Consider the following 18807-nt stretch of genomic DNA (forward strand, 5'->3'; position numbering starts at 1 on the left):
GCCAAATGGGGCAATGGGCTGAGTTACTTTATCCTGGCTGATCAAGCAGTGTGTTTTGGGGCCACTTATCACCTTCGCCCCAGTGGGACTGTCCTGCAACCATTTAATTATTAAATGCCCCAAACAAGATCATTCAAATCAGATAAACTGATGGCCATTCTGGGAGGCTGGGCGCTCATAACGACTGTCGTCCAGCTACCTGCCAGAAGCCTCAGCCCAGTGAGGGCACCAAACCCGCATGACCTCCCCCGCCCGGAATCGGGGAGCGTACGCGATGATGTTGAAGTGGTCCTTGTTGGACAATTGCTCCTCCAGCAGCAGCCGCAGGGAGTGCTGGATATGAATAATGTACATGGAATTGGTCGCAGAGATATCCAGCAGTATAACCACCCTAAAAAGAAACACAAGCTTTAAGAGGAGAACTGAATCTCTCAGATAGGGTTTATTTTGTTCCATTTTACTATTTAAAGTGTTTTCCAGGGGAATTTTACATGCCAAAGTCACAGCTGGCCAAAATCTTCTTCATGGTTTGAGGTCAATAGAGTAGATTTACAACAGGAGACTAAGCGGGTCGTGGAAACTTCTCTCCCAGGAGGTTCTATCACGGAATAAAGTCGCAGGGTGGAGACAGTTTATGGGGCTGCGTACAATGCTTTTCATACAGTTCCTTGTTTTAAAGCACCAGCATCAGTATTATTATAGGCCAGGGTCTTTGCAGGGAAAACAGAAACAAGGTAAACGAGTTAGATGGGGAATTAGGTGTATCTGGGCCTCTGGGGAAATGTTCGCATCTTTTTGTTTCCTTTCTCTATTTGAAGATCTTTAGCCCCATTCAGCCTTCTTTCATCACTTCAGATCTTTCATTCCCACCTCCTCCCTCCATTCTCATTTTGAGACAGCTATGGATAGCAAAAGAAAATCCACTGGATTTAGAGTCAGAAGTCCTTGGTTCAAGCCCCACTTCCTGTGTGGCCTTAGGCAAGTCACAAAACCTCTCTGATCTTTGGAATATTTAACTATAAACTATAATAAGACTCGTTATAGGATTGCTTTAAGAATTAAATAATATAATAGATGTATAATATTACAAACTGTAATATTTTGTAAATGGTAAAATCACATAAGGTATAGAATGATAATGATAGCTATAATGGACACCTATTGCTTCTCCCTACTCAGCATCCATTACCTCTTCTGGCAACAGAAGCCTGATTTTCCTTTGGCAATCACTTCTGCCCCTATCAGTCCATTTGAGGCGAGTGGAGCTGACCCCATCCTAAGCTTCAAGGGTGGGCATTTAACCCTAGGCAATCAGAACATCACACACACACACATTCCCACACCGCCAGAGTGAACAGCTCATGGATGGGCCCATGCCCTAAGCCCTGAGAGTGCTAAACTGGCAGAAAGTAAGTTGGCAGCTTCAAGTGGCTATCTTGCCACCTGGAGGGGAATATCTGCCTGAGAAAGCCAACAGATAAGAAAGCAGAGCTGAGAGATAGAGATAGATTCCTGACATGCATGAACCTCTGGATCAAGCCATGCCTGAAGACACTTATCAAACCTAATCTAGAATTTTTTTTCTTGAAGAAGAAGACTGGCCCTGAGCTAACATCCGTGCCCATCTTCCTCTACTTTATATGTGGGATGCCTGCCACAGCATGGCTTGACAAGCAGTGCATAGATCCACACCCAGGATCCAAACTGGCGAACCCCAAGGCTGCCAAAGCAAATGTGCAAACTTAACCGCTGCACCACTGGGCCGGCCTCTAGTCTAGAATTTTCAGTTACCTTAACCAGACTTCCCTCTTTTGGTGAAGCCAATTTACAGTTAGTTTCGGTTGCCTTTTAATGGAAAGAATGCTGAGTGGCACAATGGTGATATTATTGATGCTGCTGATGATGGTGGTGACTTCTTCCTCCAGGGGTTCTGCGGAGTGATGGCTGAAATCTTATTCTTAATCTAATCCTTAATCTCAGTGATGACTTCTGATGCTACCAATAGGGAATTCATGAGTAGAATAAGTGCTGTGTCCCACACCAGACCCACAAGGGATAAGAGCACTGCTTAGGAGAAGGTACCTTTTTTCACAAACAGTGCCCCAGATTCTTCTGCTGGCCAAGGAAAGCCACTCGATCCGCCTCTCGTACATCCGCATAGCTCTGCTGAGCTGTTTCTGCAAACGCAAGGGCCACAGACAGTGAGCGACTATGCAAAGGATGGCTGATTAAGGGGTCTGTGGGGGAAGGGAGCGTACCCCAGTTGCCTTCTGGGAACAGCGTGTCAAGGCCATGGGTAATCAGGCAATATAAACATTGCGCTAAATCATGAAATGAGTCTGCCACAAGACCAGGAAGAGAAGAGTTAAATATTTCATTGCCTCAACAGGGAGAGGAGGTAGATCTCGCCCCAAAGGATCAGAGACTTTTGTTTTAGGCATCCAGGTCCCTGATACCAGAGATGCCTGTGGGTGGACAGTTTCTGTTTACAAGAGAGAGTTCAGTCAATGGCTCGCTGTCTCCACATTCACTGGTGCCTCCCTCCCATTCCCTGCTCCCGCACCCCATCTTCTGACCTGTTGGACCCATTGCTGACCTGGTACTCATAGAGGAACGGCGGGTCCACGTGGATGTTCTTCACTGTCCCGTCATGCCACTCAAATTGCACCATCGCTTTCTGCACTCAGGTGCGGCCAAGAAGGGGAGCAGGCGAACAGAAGCACATGTGGGGAATGATTTTAAGTTTAATTTGGGCACTGGACTCTCCAAATCAGATACAGGAGAGGGAAATGGCCACATCTGAGCACATGTCGGGTCGGACTACGTCTCCTTCTGCCAGGCCGCGGCCTTGCCTGGAGCTGGCAGCAGAGTGCCTTCAGGACAGCGGTCCCCTGAATGAACATGCCTGACAGCAAGCAGGCCGCCTTCTTGGGAAGCTCTTCTGAACATCAGAGTTTATTACAAGATATGGTTGGGGGTTTTGGTAATAGCAGAGTTGGAGAACTTAAAACATACTGGCATGGGTTCTTAGGTTTGGGAACCCAGATAAGGACACTGAAAATTAAATTTATTCATCTTTTCTTTCATCTTCCACCAAGTCATTATACTGATATCTCTAACTATGACTCCATCGCTCTAGTCACTCATCCATCCACTGCTAGAACTATACATCCGCCACACCACCTCTCTTTCCTTTCATTCTTCCATCTTTCCACTGATCTTTCTATTCACCTATTGTTCCTGCCTTCCATTTCTCCATCCTTACTTAAATTTTACATTCATCTTTTTAAATTCCATCCTGTCATCCATCCTTCCATTTTTTCCTTTCATCTTTCCATCTGTTCACATTTCCATCCATCCGTCATCCATTCATCCTTTTACCTGTTCATTCATCATCAACATTTCCATCCATCTACCCATTCCTCTTTCTTTTCCTTCTTTCCATCCTTCCTTCTACCCACTCAGCCGTCCAGTAAACATTCATTGACTGCTCATTTGTACTAGAAATTGAGGATACAGAGTTGGAGAAGAGTTTTTCCTTTTAAAGGGCTCATACTCTGGTGGGGATTTAGATGTGTAATAAATACACACATTATATGAGCTATAGCAGAAGTCTGTACAAGGTACAGAGAGGACACAAAGGGAGTGAGTGTGTTCTGGGTGGAGACAGGAAAACCTTCACAGAGGAGGAGACCGTGGTACCCAGTTTACTCCATCTTACCCTCATCTCCCAAGTTCCATTTTCAGATCTGTGAGAAACAGCAGTTAGAGTGGATTTGATGAGAGTTCTGGAGGCCTGGGTGGAAAGCCTGCATCCTACTCCAGGCCCTCAGGCCCCTGCTCCTTGGGCTCTGCCTTATGACTCTTATTTCCCGACCATTTAAGAAGGGAAATGCCACAGAGGAGCTCCCCTGCAGAGGACCGAGAGAACTCTGAATCTGAGTTACCTCATGGATAGTTGATGATACTGTTTTCTGGAGAATAGGCACAAATTCCTCCACGGGCGAGAATGCGTTGGGTGCCAGAACCTGATAAAGGCTTAACTTCTTGGCTGTAAAAATAAATAGTGGGGCTTGAGGCACCACTCTTGAAGCCCTAGAGGATTCAGGCCTGGTAGTCAGTCACCTTAGTTCTGGCTTCTGCCCTCTTTTGGGATGTACCTTTCAGGCCATTGATCTTGAGCCATTCTGCAGAAGTCTTGTCCAAGTTTGGGAACTCAATGGTGAGGGGCGCCTCATGCTTTGGAGGTTTAGGCAAGAGACTTGTGAGTGGCCCTTTTGCAATCTCTGTGGAAAGCTAAATTAAAATTAAAATTAAAATCCTCGTTACATAATTGTATTTTAAAGCTAAAAAGTCCTCAGTCTCCCCCACCCGCCCGGCTTCCCTAAGCGGAGCATGTAAAACCTTACCTGGTAAATTAAAGGCAGTTCTGCCTTCCCTTCCACCACCCCCATCCCCTTCTCTGGAGACTTCCTGAATTTCCAGGGGAAGAGGGAAATGTCCCCAGCAACTCGTTCCCTCTTTCATTTGTCAGTCCTCCTCGTCCCTTCCCCACCCTGACCATTAAGATCAGCACCTGGGACTCTAAGATCACAGGTGGCCTCTCCATGAGCTCAAAATATGAGGTATGGGAACTAAAAAGTAACTCCTACACCAAATCAGATAGGGAGCCCTGATCGAGCCCACATTTACAAACTGAAAACCTGAGGTCCTGAGAAGTTAAAGCACTCCTTGTCAAGCCACGCTGTGGCAGGTGTCCCACATATAAAGTAGAGGAAGATGGGCACAGATGTTAGCTCAGGGCCAGTCTTCCTCAGCAAAAAAGAGGAGGATTGGTGGCAGATGTTAGCTCAAGGCTAATCTTCAAAAAAAAAAAATTTAATCCATGTATCACCTTATAATCATCTTGCAAATCAGAAATAGTACATGCATTTCATTTTGGGAAACTCCTGGCAAGGTTTTGGCATTCGAAAGACCTGGGTTTGATTCAAATTCAATCTATGTCTATCTCTGTGATCATGCGGAAATCATTTAACCTCTTAACTTCAGTTTTGTCATCTGTAAAGTGGGGGTAATAATATACCCACCGCCGACTGTTGTCGTAAAGATAGAATAAGGCATTTAAAGAATTAAGCATCGTGCCTATCTTAGAAAGTACACTCAGTACCTGAGAACTGTTATAATTACAAGACTGATAGTTGTTACGGTTTACAGAGAGCCAGTAGAAGAGCTGGAACTAAAATTTCAGACCCCAGTCGAGGTGCTGTGTTTCTTTCACTACATCCCGCCAGGCCGAAATGTCTGGTCCTCACATCCACATCTTCATTCAGTGAAGTTCTAAATGCATTCGTTTCTCGTCTGTCCATGCCTAAGTTCCCTGCACGGTCTAAACGGCACACAGCTGGTTATGGTGCTTGTGGCCTGGAGCTGCCTGAACTATGCTGCTGATGTTAAGTTAACCAAGTCACCGGCAGGGACATCTGCCCTGAATGAGGTGCTGGGTGGGAAAGATCTCCTTTAAGACAGACTGTTCTGTGTGGTTGAGCTTTTCATCATTCCTCAAATTGGGGGAAGGGAGGGGACAGTGGCAGGTGGAAGAGGTGGCAGAAGCCTGCTGGCTTTTCTCTGAAATACATTTTTCAGTTAGAAAATGCACCCGGATCTTTCCTGCACAGTGGAGGGCTCGCCCAGCCCACCCGGCTGAGAGCTGTGAGCTACAGCAGAGGGCGGGGCTCTGCCCTGTTCCACTTTCAGGACATGGGGGCCTCAGAGCCATGCCTCTGAGAGACAGGAGAGAAAGGAGAATAGAGTGAGGCCAGCTGAGAGTCTCTGGGAGGAGGTCCCAGAATCTTCCTTCGCATCACCTACCTCCCTCATCATGCAGGTCAGCTCATCCCAGGGGGTGCTGTGGCGGAGGGCTTGGACGTGGCCCAGGAGGTTCTGAGCCTTCTGGATTTCTGCCAGGAGCTCATCCACCTCCCGGCTGGTACAGATCTGGGGGTGGTGGGAGCAATCAGCCATCCAGGGGTCACTTGGCAGAGTCTTTAAATCAGACATGATACACTGGGGTCTGTGTGCCAGACAGAGCTTGCAAACATGTTGTGTCCCTCTTGTGCAGTATTGGCCCGCAGTGTTTTTAAACAATTGAAGCATTGTCTACCCTTAAAAAAGTGAAGAAACACTTTACACCCAATAATAATAATAATAATGATAATAAGAATAATAATAAAGGGACTATAACAAGTATCCACGAGGAAGCAGAGAATTGGAACTCCTGTACATTGCTGGTGCGGATGTAAAATGGTGCAGCCGCTGTGGAAAACAGTTGGGTGGTTCCTCAAAAGATAAAACATAGAATTACCACATGACACAGCATTTCCACTTCTACGTATATACCCAAAATAATTGAAAACAGGGACTCAGATACTTGTACACCAATGTTCATAGCGGTTCACAATAGCCAAAAGGTGGAAACAACCCAAATGTCTGTCAACTGATAAATGGACAAACAAAATGTAGGATATCTAGAAAATGGAATATTATTCAAGCATACAAATGAACAAAGTTCTGATACATGCTACCACATAGATAAACCTTGAAAGACACCAAAGGTACAGCATTCCATTTAAATGAAATCTCCAGACTAGGTAAATGCATAGAGACAGAAAGCAGGTTGGTGGTTGCCAGGGGCTGTGGGAGAGGAGGAATGGGGAGCATCTGCTCAATGGGCAGAGTTTCCTTTCGGGGTGATGACAATGTTTTGGTACTAGACAATGGTGGTGGTTGCACAAGGCTGTGACTGTGTTAAATGTCACTGAACTCACTTTAAAGTGGTTAACTTTATGTTATGTGGATTTCACCTCAATTTTTTAAAAATGGAGAGAAATCACACCCCAAAATCCAGATTTCTGGCCCTGCTGGAAAAACTGGAAGACGTAGCAACACTGAGGTCACATGCCTACAAAGCAACGATCAGCTGGGGCTCAGCAGAGGCGTCTCTTTCGATGGGGCATGAGCCGACTAGTTCACCGCAGGCCCCACCACTTTGCCGTCCCCCCATCAGAGTCATAATTTTTTGTTATCCTCGCACGGTTGTTTTGCTTATACTAAAGAGGACAGTGAAATTTGTTGTGCCCATATCTCTACCCAGAGCAGAAAAACAGTAGATATGCCAAGAGGGCCACAGACTTTAAGATAAAATATTTCTTAAACCCGCCCTTTTCGTCCATTTACTGTACCTTCCTCGCCCCTGTAGCCTGTGACCCCCACAAACAGAGAAGCGGTGTTGGCCCAGGAAAATGTTGCCTGACCCTGGCTCCTTGGTGTGAAATGCTAGACTTCGCAACACTTGAACATATTTGTGAGGTGCAAACATTCATTTGCTCATGGCTATGAATGGTTAGCGGGCAAAGCACAGCCTGTGAGCTGGATAGATGGTTGGCGTCTCAACCTGCCACACAGACCTACACACACATTTGCTAATTGTTACCTCCATTGTGGGCATGGGGTGTTATCATTAACTTGGACAAGGACACTGATGGATAGATTGGTAGAGAATTAATTGCTCATTCAGAATTGATTGCTGGGGGTCTATCCAGGAGAGAGGACTGAGGCAGCTTTCAGACTCAGAGCTTTGGTGAGAGCAGGGGTAGGGGTGGGGCCCATGTCAATGGTAACTGGAGAGAGATTCATGATTCTACCCACCAGGCTTCAAAAGGCCTCCAGGCTCACCAGCGTGCAATCAACTCATCATACACGCTGACCAAAAGATTTCTTGTGACGTCATGTTGCCCCTGTTCTTCCCACATATTCATTTTAACCTGATTACACCTGGGTAAACCCATTGAGCATAGGGGTGGGAGGAAGCAAGTACATAGCGTGGTCTGTCCTGGCCCAGATCCCATGGGCACAGCCTTGGAGGCAGGCAGGCAGGGAGGGAGGAGAGGGCAGCGTGTTGGCAGAAGGGCTTACCTCCGTCTCTGGGCTATAGCAGTGGTAGTAGCCCCCGACAGCCTCTGCAAGGTTCCTTAGGACAGCCTGCAGGGATGATGACAGATCAGCCCTCAGTAGGGCCACACCAATACTCTAAAGAGCTTTCTTCTTGACTGAACCTCCCAACTGTCCAACGCTTCTCATCTTACCAAAGAGAGAACTAGACACAAGGAGAGTCATGTTCTTGTCCACAGCTAGGGTGGCCTGTCCTCCAAGACCGGCCCAGCTCACCATGGCCAATCCAAGGGAAACATTGGAGAATCTTGGGTACTTACAGGGGGCACCTGGTGGTCGCATTTGTAGGTGATGATGTGGGTGATGAGGCCCCTTCCCACGACAGACTGTTGGATGTAGTCGGACAGGATTTCAGAAGGCTGATCTGGGCTGGGAGAAGATGGAAGAAGGGAAGGGGGCACCCCAGGTCAAATCCCTCTGAGGACATTCCACAGCAAAATGCTAATTCCCAGGGAACATCTTATGAATCCCACTGACCACCTGTGTCCCAGGTCACCTGTGTAAGATGCAGGGCAGAGGGACCGCAGGCCTGGCCTGGCTGTCCTGCCCCAACATCTATGGACAGCCAGCCTGTGAACACAATCATTCTCTCAAGTGCATGGGAAGAGTCATGCTGATGATCTTTTCTCAAACAATGCTTTGGTTCTCTGGCCTCCTTAGTCTGTCACCCACTTAGCAAAGGAGACCTACCAGCTTCCCATTATGGTCACCAGAGAATTCAGCTCCTTTACAGCGAAGATCTTCTTCAGGGCTTGTAGCAGATTGCTGCCCACATCAGGCTGCAGTTTCTTTACCCAGAGCTTGAGTTCCTGGAGGCTGAGGGAGACAGTAATGGAGAAGACAACAGCGATCTCATCACAGTGCCCTTACTAAATACCAGGCCCAGGACAGATATGAGCTCATTGAAGCCTAATAATTCCTTGAGGCAATACCTTTATTCCCATTTTATAGATGAGGAAACTGAGGCTCAGAGTTATGACTTGCCCAAGGTGATAATGTAAGCATCTGGCAACACTGAGATTTCAGACCTGGTCTGATTCTAGGACCTGAGCTTCTACTGACTGATGTCTGAGGGTCTGGGGCTAAGTTCCTTCTTCCCCAGACACCCTCCCAGCCCTCCTGGAAGGCAGACCTCAGCCTGAGCATCGAGTTAAGCCCCTAACCCTCAGAGGTTTCTGAGAGAAGGTACTGTGGCTGTGGGACTGCATCCCACGTGGACTGGGATACACATCACTCATGAGAAGGGAAACGCCCTAACACAGTGCGTTCTTGGTTAAAGACCTCACGTGGTACAGTGAGAGATTTCTGCTCTTTCCGTTTCTCTTTCAGTCTGTCCAAAAAAAAAAAAAAAAAAAAAACTCAGCTTACTGTCAGAAGTCTGTCTTTTGTTATTACATAACTGTTGAGTCTCCCTTTTCAAGAAAGAGAGAACAAATCCCAGGCATAGCGCCTTCTCAAGCCAACAGGTTCAAGCTGGAATGTAATATCATTGTTTTGTTTGCTTTCATTGTATTTATTTTTATGACTACTTTCTAACTATGGCAAGTGAGATGGGCTTCTCACTTATGATATTCACAGAGTTTCCTTCAATAATAAATATAGAGTTGATATTTAAAAAATCAATAATAGTGCAAGTGGCAGAGCAAATAATAGTACAAGTGGCAGAAATATGACAAAAATCACAAAGGAAGCAATGACTGAAGTTGAGGAGCTCTTGGCTAGATGATCTCAAGGTGACTTCCAGGTCCAGCATTCCGGAGATCAGGGGTGAAACTAGAGTGGAAATCTCAGAAAAAAATGCGCTCATTCACTGAGTACCTGCCACATGCCAGGTACTTAGTTTTCATTTCATCTTCACAACAGCTCAGTGAGGGTTCTCAGTCACTTGGCCTCTTTCTGCTAAGGAGAGAGTTAAAGGACTGGTCAAGGTCACCCAGTAACTGTCAGAGTGGGATTCAAAGCCAGTGCTGCCAGAACTGGGCTCTTCCCTACTCAAAAGGGCTGCTCATTGCAGCCAGCGCGGGGCAAGGGGACCCTGTCCCGGACAATTCAAGCACGTGGTTTGTCCTGGAATCTCCTCTGGGCATGTTCCCTAACTGAGTCCCAGTTTTCTCATCTGCAAAATGGGGATAATAATCCTATTCCACGTTTTGGCTATAAATATTAAATAAGATTGTATGTGCGAAGGGCCTAGCATGGTACCTAATACATGAGTGGTCAAGCATATTCCCTTCATAAAAGAGAAATTTATGCTTACTGGCATAAGTAATTAGAAATTCTTATACACCTTCCCTCTCCCCCCACACCCCCAAAAAACTGCAAATGAGAAACTCCCAAATAAAGGACTGGTTCAATTGTAGTACGTCTATGCAGTGGCATAGTATATAGCCATTAAAAAGAATGCAGTAGGTCTGTGTGTACTGAGAGAGAAGGCTATTCAAGATTAGGTGACAAGCCAGGGTGGAGAACAGTGTAACATGCTTGTGTTTCTGTTTAAATAAAAGAGGATAGGAAGATCCAAGATGGCGCCGTGAGTAGTCCTCTTTGTTTCTCCCCCTTCGAGTCTACAACTATTTGGACACTTATCACTTGACAAAGGATATCCAGACAGCATCTCAGGACGTCTGAGATACCCACGCGACTATGCATCGGAAGGTGGACGGATTTTCCTCCGGGAGGATGTGGAAATAGGTGAAAACTCTCCGACCCCGACCGAGCAGCCTAGTACCCGCAAGCGGCTTTCTTCCAACGGACGCCCCCAGAGGATCTACACACATCTAGGGCAGGAGCGAGCACACAACAGAGGAGCGACGGTGGAAACAGGTGACCAGAACCCTACCTAAACCCCCCGCAATTACTCCTAAACGCAGAGGGAAACTTTGGAGTTGCACACCTGAGCCCGTGGGGAGAGTCTCTCCCCGCCATTGGCGGGGAGACCCCGCCTGGTGTTCACGGCGCCCGGAGGGTCCCAGAGAGAGTCGCTGAGGGTACGGAGGTCTCCCGGCTGCCACTGCCCTCCCCGTGGGAGTAGGGATTGCCGGAGATCTCGGAGAGGACAGGGGCTGGGGGAAGTTTCAAAGGCCGGCTCTGCGACCTGGAGGGGAAGCTCCGGAGTTCCGCCCAGGCAGCAGACAAAACTCTCTGTCTGCCATTAGCAGAGGGGCCACGCCCAGCATTCACGGCTCCGGGAGAGTCCCGGAGAGAATCCCAGAGGGCGGGGCGACCCCCAGCTGCTGTTGCCCGCCCCGTGGGACTAGGGATAGCTGGAGATCTCGGAGAGGACTGGGGCTGGGGGGAGTTCCAGAGACCCAGCTTCGTAGCCTAGGGGGAAACCCTACAGGCTCACAGCAGCCTTAGGGAAAGCCTCTGCACAGCACCAGTAGAAGGCACCCAGCTGGCAGCCACAAGGCTGGAAGACCCCAGGGCAAAAGCAGCATAGCTAGGTGAACTAACCACAGACTGTAGAAGATGCCAATAGCTCTCCTGCGACCCATAGAGGACAAGTGAGATTTTGTGGGTGCCGAAAGCAATGGAGTGACAAATATAAGTGATCCCACCCCTGGCCGCTGGAAAAGCCCATAACACCGTTGCAGACCCCAAGGAGAGAGCACATCTAGGTGGGCTGCAACAGTAGGCACCAGCAGCCTGAAGCCCCCCTGTGACGGCCCCCATGGCAGAGCAGGGAATCCAAAGGGCCACTGTGGCTACAAGGAGGGGCCCAGGCCCAGTTAGCAACTGCGGACAGGGTTCCTGGTTGGTGTAGTATAAACAGCTGCTCCCCCACCGCAGCAGCTGAAACAAGTGAAAGGAGCAACTAAACTCTATCTCCATGTGGAGGCACGAATCAACAACATCAAGCAATATGAAAAAATACATTAAATCTCCAGAACAGAAAGAAAGTAACAAATACACAGAAAACAATCCCAAAGAAAATGAGATATATAACCTAAATGATGATGACTTCAAAACAGCCATCATTAAAATTCTCAATGAGTTAAGAGAGAATTCTGACCGACAACTCAACGAGTTCAGGAGCTATGTCACAAAAGAGTTTGATACGATAAAGAAGAACCAAACAGAAATATTGGAAATGAAGAACACAATAGAGGAGATTAAGAAAAATCTAGATGCTCTGAACAGTAGGGCCGATAATATGGAGGAAAGAATTAGCAATTTGGAAGATGGCAATATAGAATTGCTGCAGGCAGAGGAGGAGAGAGAAGCAAGACTAAAAAGAAATGAAGAAACTCTCCGAGAATTATCAGACACAATTAGGAGATGCAATGTAAGGATTATAGGTATTCCAGAGGGAGAAGAGAAGGAGAAAGGGGCAGAAAGCCTATTCAAAGAAATAATGGCTGAGAACTTCCCAAATCTGGTGAGAGAGATGGATCTTCAGGTGACAGAAGCCAATAGATCTCCAAACTTTATCAATGCAAGAAGACCAACTCCACGGCATATAGTAGTGAAGCTAGCAAAAGTCAACGACAAGGAGAAAATACTAAGGACAGCCAGGCAAAAGAAACTAACCTACAAAGGAACCCCCATCAGGCTATCAGCAGATTTCTCAGCAGAAACTTTACAGGCTAGAAGAGAGTGGAATGATATATTCAAAAATCTGAAGGACAAAAATCTACAGCCGAGAATTCTCTACCCAGCGAAAATATCCTTCAAATACGATGGAGAAATAAAAACTTTCCAAGATAAACAAAAATTAAGGGAGTTCATTGCCACAAAACCTCCGCTACAGGAAATCCTCAGGAAAACCCTCATTCCTGAAAAATCCAAAAAAGGAAAGGGGCTACAAAACCAAGAGCAGAGGAGATAAGTAGAAGGACAACAACAGAGAGTAGCAGCTCTACATCAGAACAGATTAAACCATGGGACGAGAAACAAAGGAAATTGAAGAAAACCGGAAAACAAGACACAAAATGGTAGTGGTAGGCCCCCACATCTCAATAATCACTCTAAATGTAAATGGATTGAACTCCCCAATCAAAAGACACAGAGTGGCAGGATGGATCAAAGAACAAGATCCAACAATATGCTGCCTCCAGGAAACACACCTCAGCCCCAAAGACAAACACAGACTCAGAGTGAAGGGATGGAGAACAATACTCCAAGCTAATAATGAACAAAAGAAAGCAGGTGTCGCTATACTAATATCAGACAAGGTAGACTTCAAAGCAAAACAGATAAAGAAAGACAAAGAGGGACAGTATATAATGATAAAAGGGACTCTCCACCAAGAAGACATAACACTTATAAATATATACGCACCCAACACAGGAGCACCAAAATTTGTAAAGCAACTCTTAATAGAACTAAAAGAAGACATCAACAACAATACAATAATAGTAGGGGACCTCAACACACCATTAACACCAATGGACAGAACATCCAGACAGAAAAGCAACAAGGAAATAATAGAATTAAATGAAAAATTAGACCAGATGGACTTAATAGATATATATAGAACACTTCATCCAAAAACAGCAGGTTACACATTCTTCTCAAGTGCACATGGAACATTCTCAAGGATTGACCATATTTTGGGAACCAAAGCAAACATCAATAAATACAAGAGAGTTGAAATAATATCAAGCATCTTTTCTGATCATAATGCTATTAAACTAGAAATCAACTACAAGAAAAAAGCATAGAAAGGTGCAAAAATGTGGAGACTAAACAACACGCTTCTCAACAAACAATGGATCATTGAAGAAATTAAAGAAGAAATCAAATTTTATCTGGAGACTAATGAAAATGAGAACACGACATACCAAATCATTTGGGATGCAGCAAAAGCAGTCCTAAGAGGGAAATTCATCGCAATACAGGCTCACCTCACTGAACAAGAAAAAGCTCACATAAGCAACCTCAAACGACACCTAACAGAACTAGAAAAAGAAGAACAAACAAAGCCCAAAGTCAGTAGAAGGAGGGAAATAATAAAAATAAGAGCAGAAATAAACGATATTGAAACAAAAAAGACAATAGAAAGGATCAATGAAACAAAGAGTTGGTTCTTCGAAAGAATTAACAAAATTGACAAACCCCTAGCCAGACTCACCAAGAAAAGAAGAGAGAAATCTCAAATTAATAAAATTAGGAATGACAGAGGAGAAATCACAACAGATACCAATGAAGTACAAGAGATCATAAGAGAATACTATGTAAAACTATATGCCAACAAATTGAACAACCTGGAAGAAATGGACAAATTCCTAGACTCCTACAATCTCCCCAAACTGAATCAGGAAGAAATGGAGAATCTGAATAGGCCAATCACAAGTAAGGAAATAGAAACGGTAATCAAAAACCTCCCCAAAAATAAGAGTCCAGGACCAGACGGCTTCTCTGGAGAATTCTACCAAACATTCAAAGAAGACTTAATACCTATTCTCCTCAAACTGTTCCAGAAAATTGAGGAAGACGGAGAACTCCCTAACACATTCTATGAAGCCAACATCACTCTGATCCCCAAACCTGACAAGGACAACACAAAGAAGGAGAACTACAGGCCGATATCACTGATGAACATAGATGCAAAAGTCCTCAACAAAATTCTGGCAAACCAAATACAGCAATACATCAAAAAGATTATACACCATGATCAAGTGGGATTTATACCAGGGAGACAGGGATGGTTCAACATCCGCAAGTCAATCAACGTGATACACTACATCAACAAAATGAAAAACAAAAACCACATGATCATCTCAATAGATGCAGAGAAAGCATTCGACAAGATCCAACACCCATTTATGATAAAAACCCTCAGTAAAATGGGTATAGAAGGAAAGTACCTCAACATAATAAAGGCCATATATGATAGACCCACAGCCAACATCATACTCAATGGACAAAAACTGAAAGCCATCCCTCTGAGGACAGGAACAAGACAAGGGTGCCCACTTTCACCACTCCTATTCAACATAGTACTGGAGGTGCTGGCCAGAGCAATTCGGCAGGAAAAAGAAATAAAAGGAATCCAAATAGGTAACGAAGAAGTAAAACTCTCGCTGTTTGCAGACGACATGATCTTATATATAGAAAACCCCAAAGAATCCATAGAAAAACTATTAGAAATAATCAACAACTACAGCAAAGTAGCAGGGTATAAAATTAACGTGCATAAATCAGTAGCATTTCTATACACTAACAATGAACTAACAGAAAAAGAACTCAAGAACTCAATCCCATTCACAATCGCAATGAAAAGAATAAAATACCTTGGGATAAACTTAACCAAGGAAGTGAAGGATCTATACAATGAAAACTATAAGACTTTCTTGAAAGAAATTGACGATGACATAAAGAGATGGAAAGACATTCCTTGCACATGGATTGGAAGAATAAACATAGTTAAAATGTCCATACTACCTAAAGCAATATACAGATTCAATGCTATCCCAATCAGAATCCCAAGAACATTCTTCACAGAAATTGAACAAACAATCCTAAAATTCATATGGGGGCAACAAAAGACCGCGAATTGCTAAAGCAATCCTGAGCAAAAACAAAGCTGGCGGAATCACAATCCCCGATTTCAAAACATACTACAAAGCTACAGTGATCAAAACAGCATGGTACTGGTACAAAAACAGGTCCACAGATCAATGGAACAGAATTGAAAGCCCAGAGATAAAACCACACATCTATGGACAGCTAATCTTCAACAAAGGAGCAGAGGGCCTACAATGGAGAAAAGAAAGTCTCTTCAACAAATGGTGCTGGGAAAACTGGACAGCCACATGCAAAAGATTGAAAATTGACCATTCTTTTTCACCACACACCAAAATAAACTCAAAATGGATCAAAGACCTAAAGATTAGGCCTGAGACAATAAGTCTTTTGGAAGAGAATATAGGCAGTACACTCTTTGACATCAGTTTCAAAAGAATCTTTTCGGACACTGTAACTCCTCAGTTGAGGGAAACAATAGAAAGAATAAACAAATGGGACTTCATCAGACTAAAGAGCTTCTTCAAGGCAAGGGAAAACAGGATTGAAACAAAAAAACAGCTCACTAATTGGGAAAAAATATTTACAAGCCACTTATCTGACAAAGGGTTAATCTCCATAATATACAAAGAACTCACACTGATTAGCAACAAAAAAACAAACAGCCCGATCAGAAAATGGGCAGAGGACATGAACAGACATTTCTCAAAAGAAGATATGAATATGGCCAATAGACACATGAAAAAATGTTCATCATCGCTAATCATCAGGGAAATGCAAATCAAAAACTACACTAAGATATCACCTTACACCCATTAGATTGGCAAAAACATCCAAAACCAAGAGTGACAAATGTTGGAGAGGATGTGGAGAAAAAGGAACCCTCATACACTGTTGGTGGGAATGCAAACTGGTACAGCCACTATGGAAAACAGTATGGAGATTTCTCAAAAAGTTAAAAATAGAAATACCCTATGACCCAGCCATCCCATTACTGGGTATCTATCCTAAGAACCTGATATCAGAAATCTCAAGAGTCCGTTGCACCCCTATGTTCATCGCAGCATTATTTACAATAGCCAAGACGTGGAACCAGCCTACATGCCCAGAAACTGATGATTGGATAAAGAAGATGTGGTATATATACACAATGGAATACTACTCAGCCATAAAAAAGACAAAATTGGCCCATTCACAACAACGTGGATGGACCTCGAGGGTATTATGTTAAGCGAAATAAGCCAGTCAGAGAAAGACGAACTCTATATGACTCCACTCATAGGTGGAAGTTAGTATATTGATAAGGAGATCTGATCGGTGGTTACCAGGGAAAAGGGGGGGTGGGGGGAGGGCACAGAGGGGGAGGTGGTGTACCCACAACATGACTAACAAAAATGTACAACTGAAATCTCACAAGGTTGTAATCTATCATAACATTAATAAAAAAAATAAAATAAAAAAAAATAAAAGAGGATAAACACACAGATGCATGTATGTGAGACCATGGAAGCAGATAGAAGAAACTGTCACTGGGCGGAAAGGGAGAACTGGGCTGAGAGGGAGATCCATTTAGTATTATTTATCCTTTCATACTGTTTGAATTTTTGAAAATGAGCATGTATTATTTTCATAGTAAAACTATCTTTGCTAGATTGCTGGGTAAAAATGGTGGCTCACGGTTGTCTTCTCTTTCCTTTTGTGGTTTGCTCATGAGGGTGACCGTTTTTCCAAAAGCTACTGGCTCCCAGTGTTTTGCTTTTGCAAATCATCCCTGTGGACTCACACATCTGTTGGGGTCTTGGGTTTGCATTTTAATCATGGACTACAGACACTAACACGTAGGGAGGAAAACGAACAAGTACACATCCTGGCCAAGCCTGGGCTGTCACTCACGTGGAGGCCTTGACTTCCACCGGGTCTGGCCAAAGGGCACTGGTGGTGGTGCCGAAGGACAGGACATACAGCTTCTCCTTGAGGCTCAGCTGCTCATCAACGAGGCTCTGGCAGACAAAAGGACATCTCTGGCTCCCACAGCCAGGGGCCACATGGAGCCTCGCTTCACCTCTCACTCTACGGCTGGGCCCTCTCTGCAGGGTGTGAGCTGTGCTCAAACAGGGTCACTTGAAGCTTAGTGGCCCCCAGCTGACATTTGCGTTCTGTCCATTGGGTTTCATGGGGGTACAGAGTGAGCACCTTGGCTGCCCATCTCAGCCTGGGGGCGGGGCCTGGGCCTTCAGCCTGTGGACTGGCCCATGGCGCTGGAAGGCTGTGCCCTCATGCACCCCCACTGACTGCAGACTGACGTTCTCTTCTGGAGCAGCCCTTAGGGCTGCTGCACACTTGGGTCACGAGTGCGGGTGGGATGAACACCCTGGCTACCCATCTCAGCGTGTTATGGGTGGACCCTTGGCACTGAACTGTGGCACCCAGGGAGGACAGGGGTCGGTCAGTGGTTTCTCTCCAAAGCTTGTGAGGCGGGGACAGAAAAATGGGCACTACATCGTGCTGTTTGATGCTCTCAAGCTGTAGCTGGTGAATATCCAGCAGTAAGGTAACTCCTCCCTCTTATTCCTGGCTAGCTAGAAATTTCACCTGCAGGCCACCAAAATGGGCCTTATCCTGGCCAGTATTCAACCAGCCTACCTGGGGGCTCTTTGGATACTCGGCCCTGAGGACTTATCCTGAAGGGCAGCCTGCACTGACACCTGCTCCTTGATACCTGCTGAGACCAGGAACAGGGAACCAGTCTGGATGACGGGCCCATGTTGAGCCCTATAAGAGATCCTTGAACCAGCTACTGCTGCTAAGGTCCCTTCCAAAGCTCCAGGGTTTCCATAAGAAAATGGACTCTATGTTACTTCATGGAGACTTTACAGAGGTTCTTTCCATGCCAGAGTTTGTACCAAGCACTTAACCCGCATGAATGCCTTTCATCCTAGGGCAGCTGTGTGAGGTGGCCACTGTTATCATGCCCATTTTACAGATGAGGTAACTGAGGCACAGAGAGATCAGGTAACATGGTCACAGAGCTCAGAAGTGGTGGAGGCGGCTGGGATTTGACCTTAGTCATGTGACTCTAGAGTTCTTGGCTTCTCTGTCACGGACATGTCAAAGAAACCAGAATAGCTCCTCCGTCTGGAAAGGGCCAAGAAGCCCATCCAACGCTGTGCCGGAGTCAGTCCAACTGATTTCTATCTTAACACCTTCTTTCCAGGGAACCGGGGCCCTTGAGGCAATATCCAGTTAGCAGGGACTACGGTAGTGAGAATACTAGAAGCTCACACTGCAACTGAAAACTGCCTTTGTGGTTGGGTTTTGCAGAACTCAACATAT

General features: G+C 45.4%; 1 protein-coding gene across 7 annotated transcripts in view; it reads right to left on the bottom strand.

Moving 5' to 3' along the window:
• VWA3A (von Willebrand factor A domain containing 3A) overlaps positions 1 to 18807 on the bottom strand; it is a 55967-nt gene that overhangs the window by 23642 nt on the left and 13518 nt on the right. For 6 of the 7 annotated variants that reach the window (XM_046665649.1, XM_046665648.1, XM_046665646.1 and 3 more), the window contains 10 exons: positions 17368 to 17474; positions 8698 to 8823; positions 8268 to 8376; positions 7972 to 8037; positions 5869 to 5994; positions 4161 to 4296; positions 3948 to 4051; positions 2597 to 2677; positions 2083 to 2177; positions 272 to 391 (listed from right to left, as the gene is read on the bottom strand). In XM_046665649.1, the coding sequence (XP_046521605.1) occupies positions 272 to 391; positions 2083 to 2177; positions 2597 to 2677; positions 3948 to 4051; positions 4161 to 4296; positions 5869 to 5994; positions 7972 to 8037; positions 8268 to 8376; positions 8698 to 8823; positions 17368 to 17474 (1070 nt within the window). The remainder of the gene's footprint in view (positions 1 to 271; positions 392 to 2082; positions 2178 to 2596; positions 2678 to 3947; positions 4052 to 4160; positions 4297 to 5868; positions 5995 to 7971; positions 8038 to 8267; positions 8377 to 8697; positions 8824 to 17367; positions 17475 to 18807) is intronic. The other variant, XM_046665652.1, reaches the window with a different exon arrangement.

This window comes from Equus quagga, chromosome 7, assembly GCF_021613505.1.
Source record: "Equus quagga isolate Etosha38 chromosome 7, UCLA_HA_Equagga_1.0, whole genome shotgun sequence".
NCBI lineage: Eukaryota > Metazoa > Chordata > Mammalia > Perissodactyla > Equidae > Equus > Equus quagga.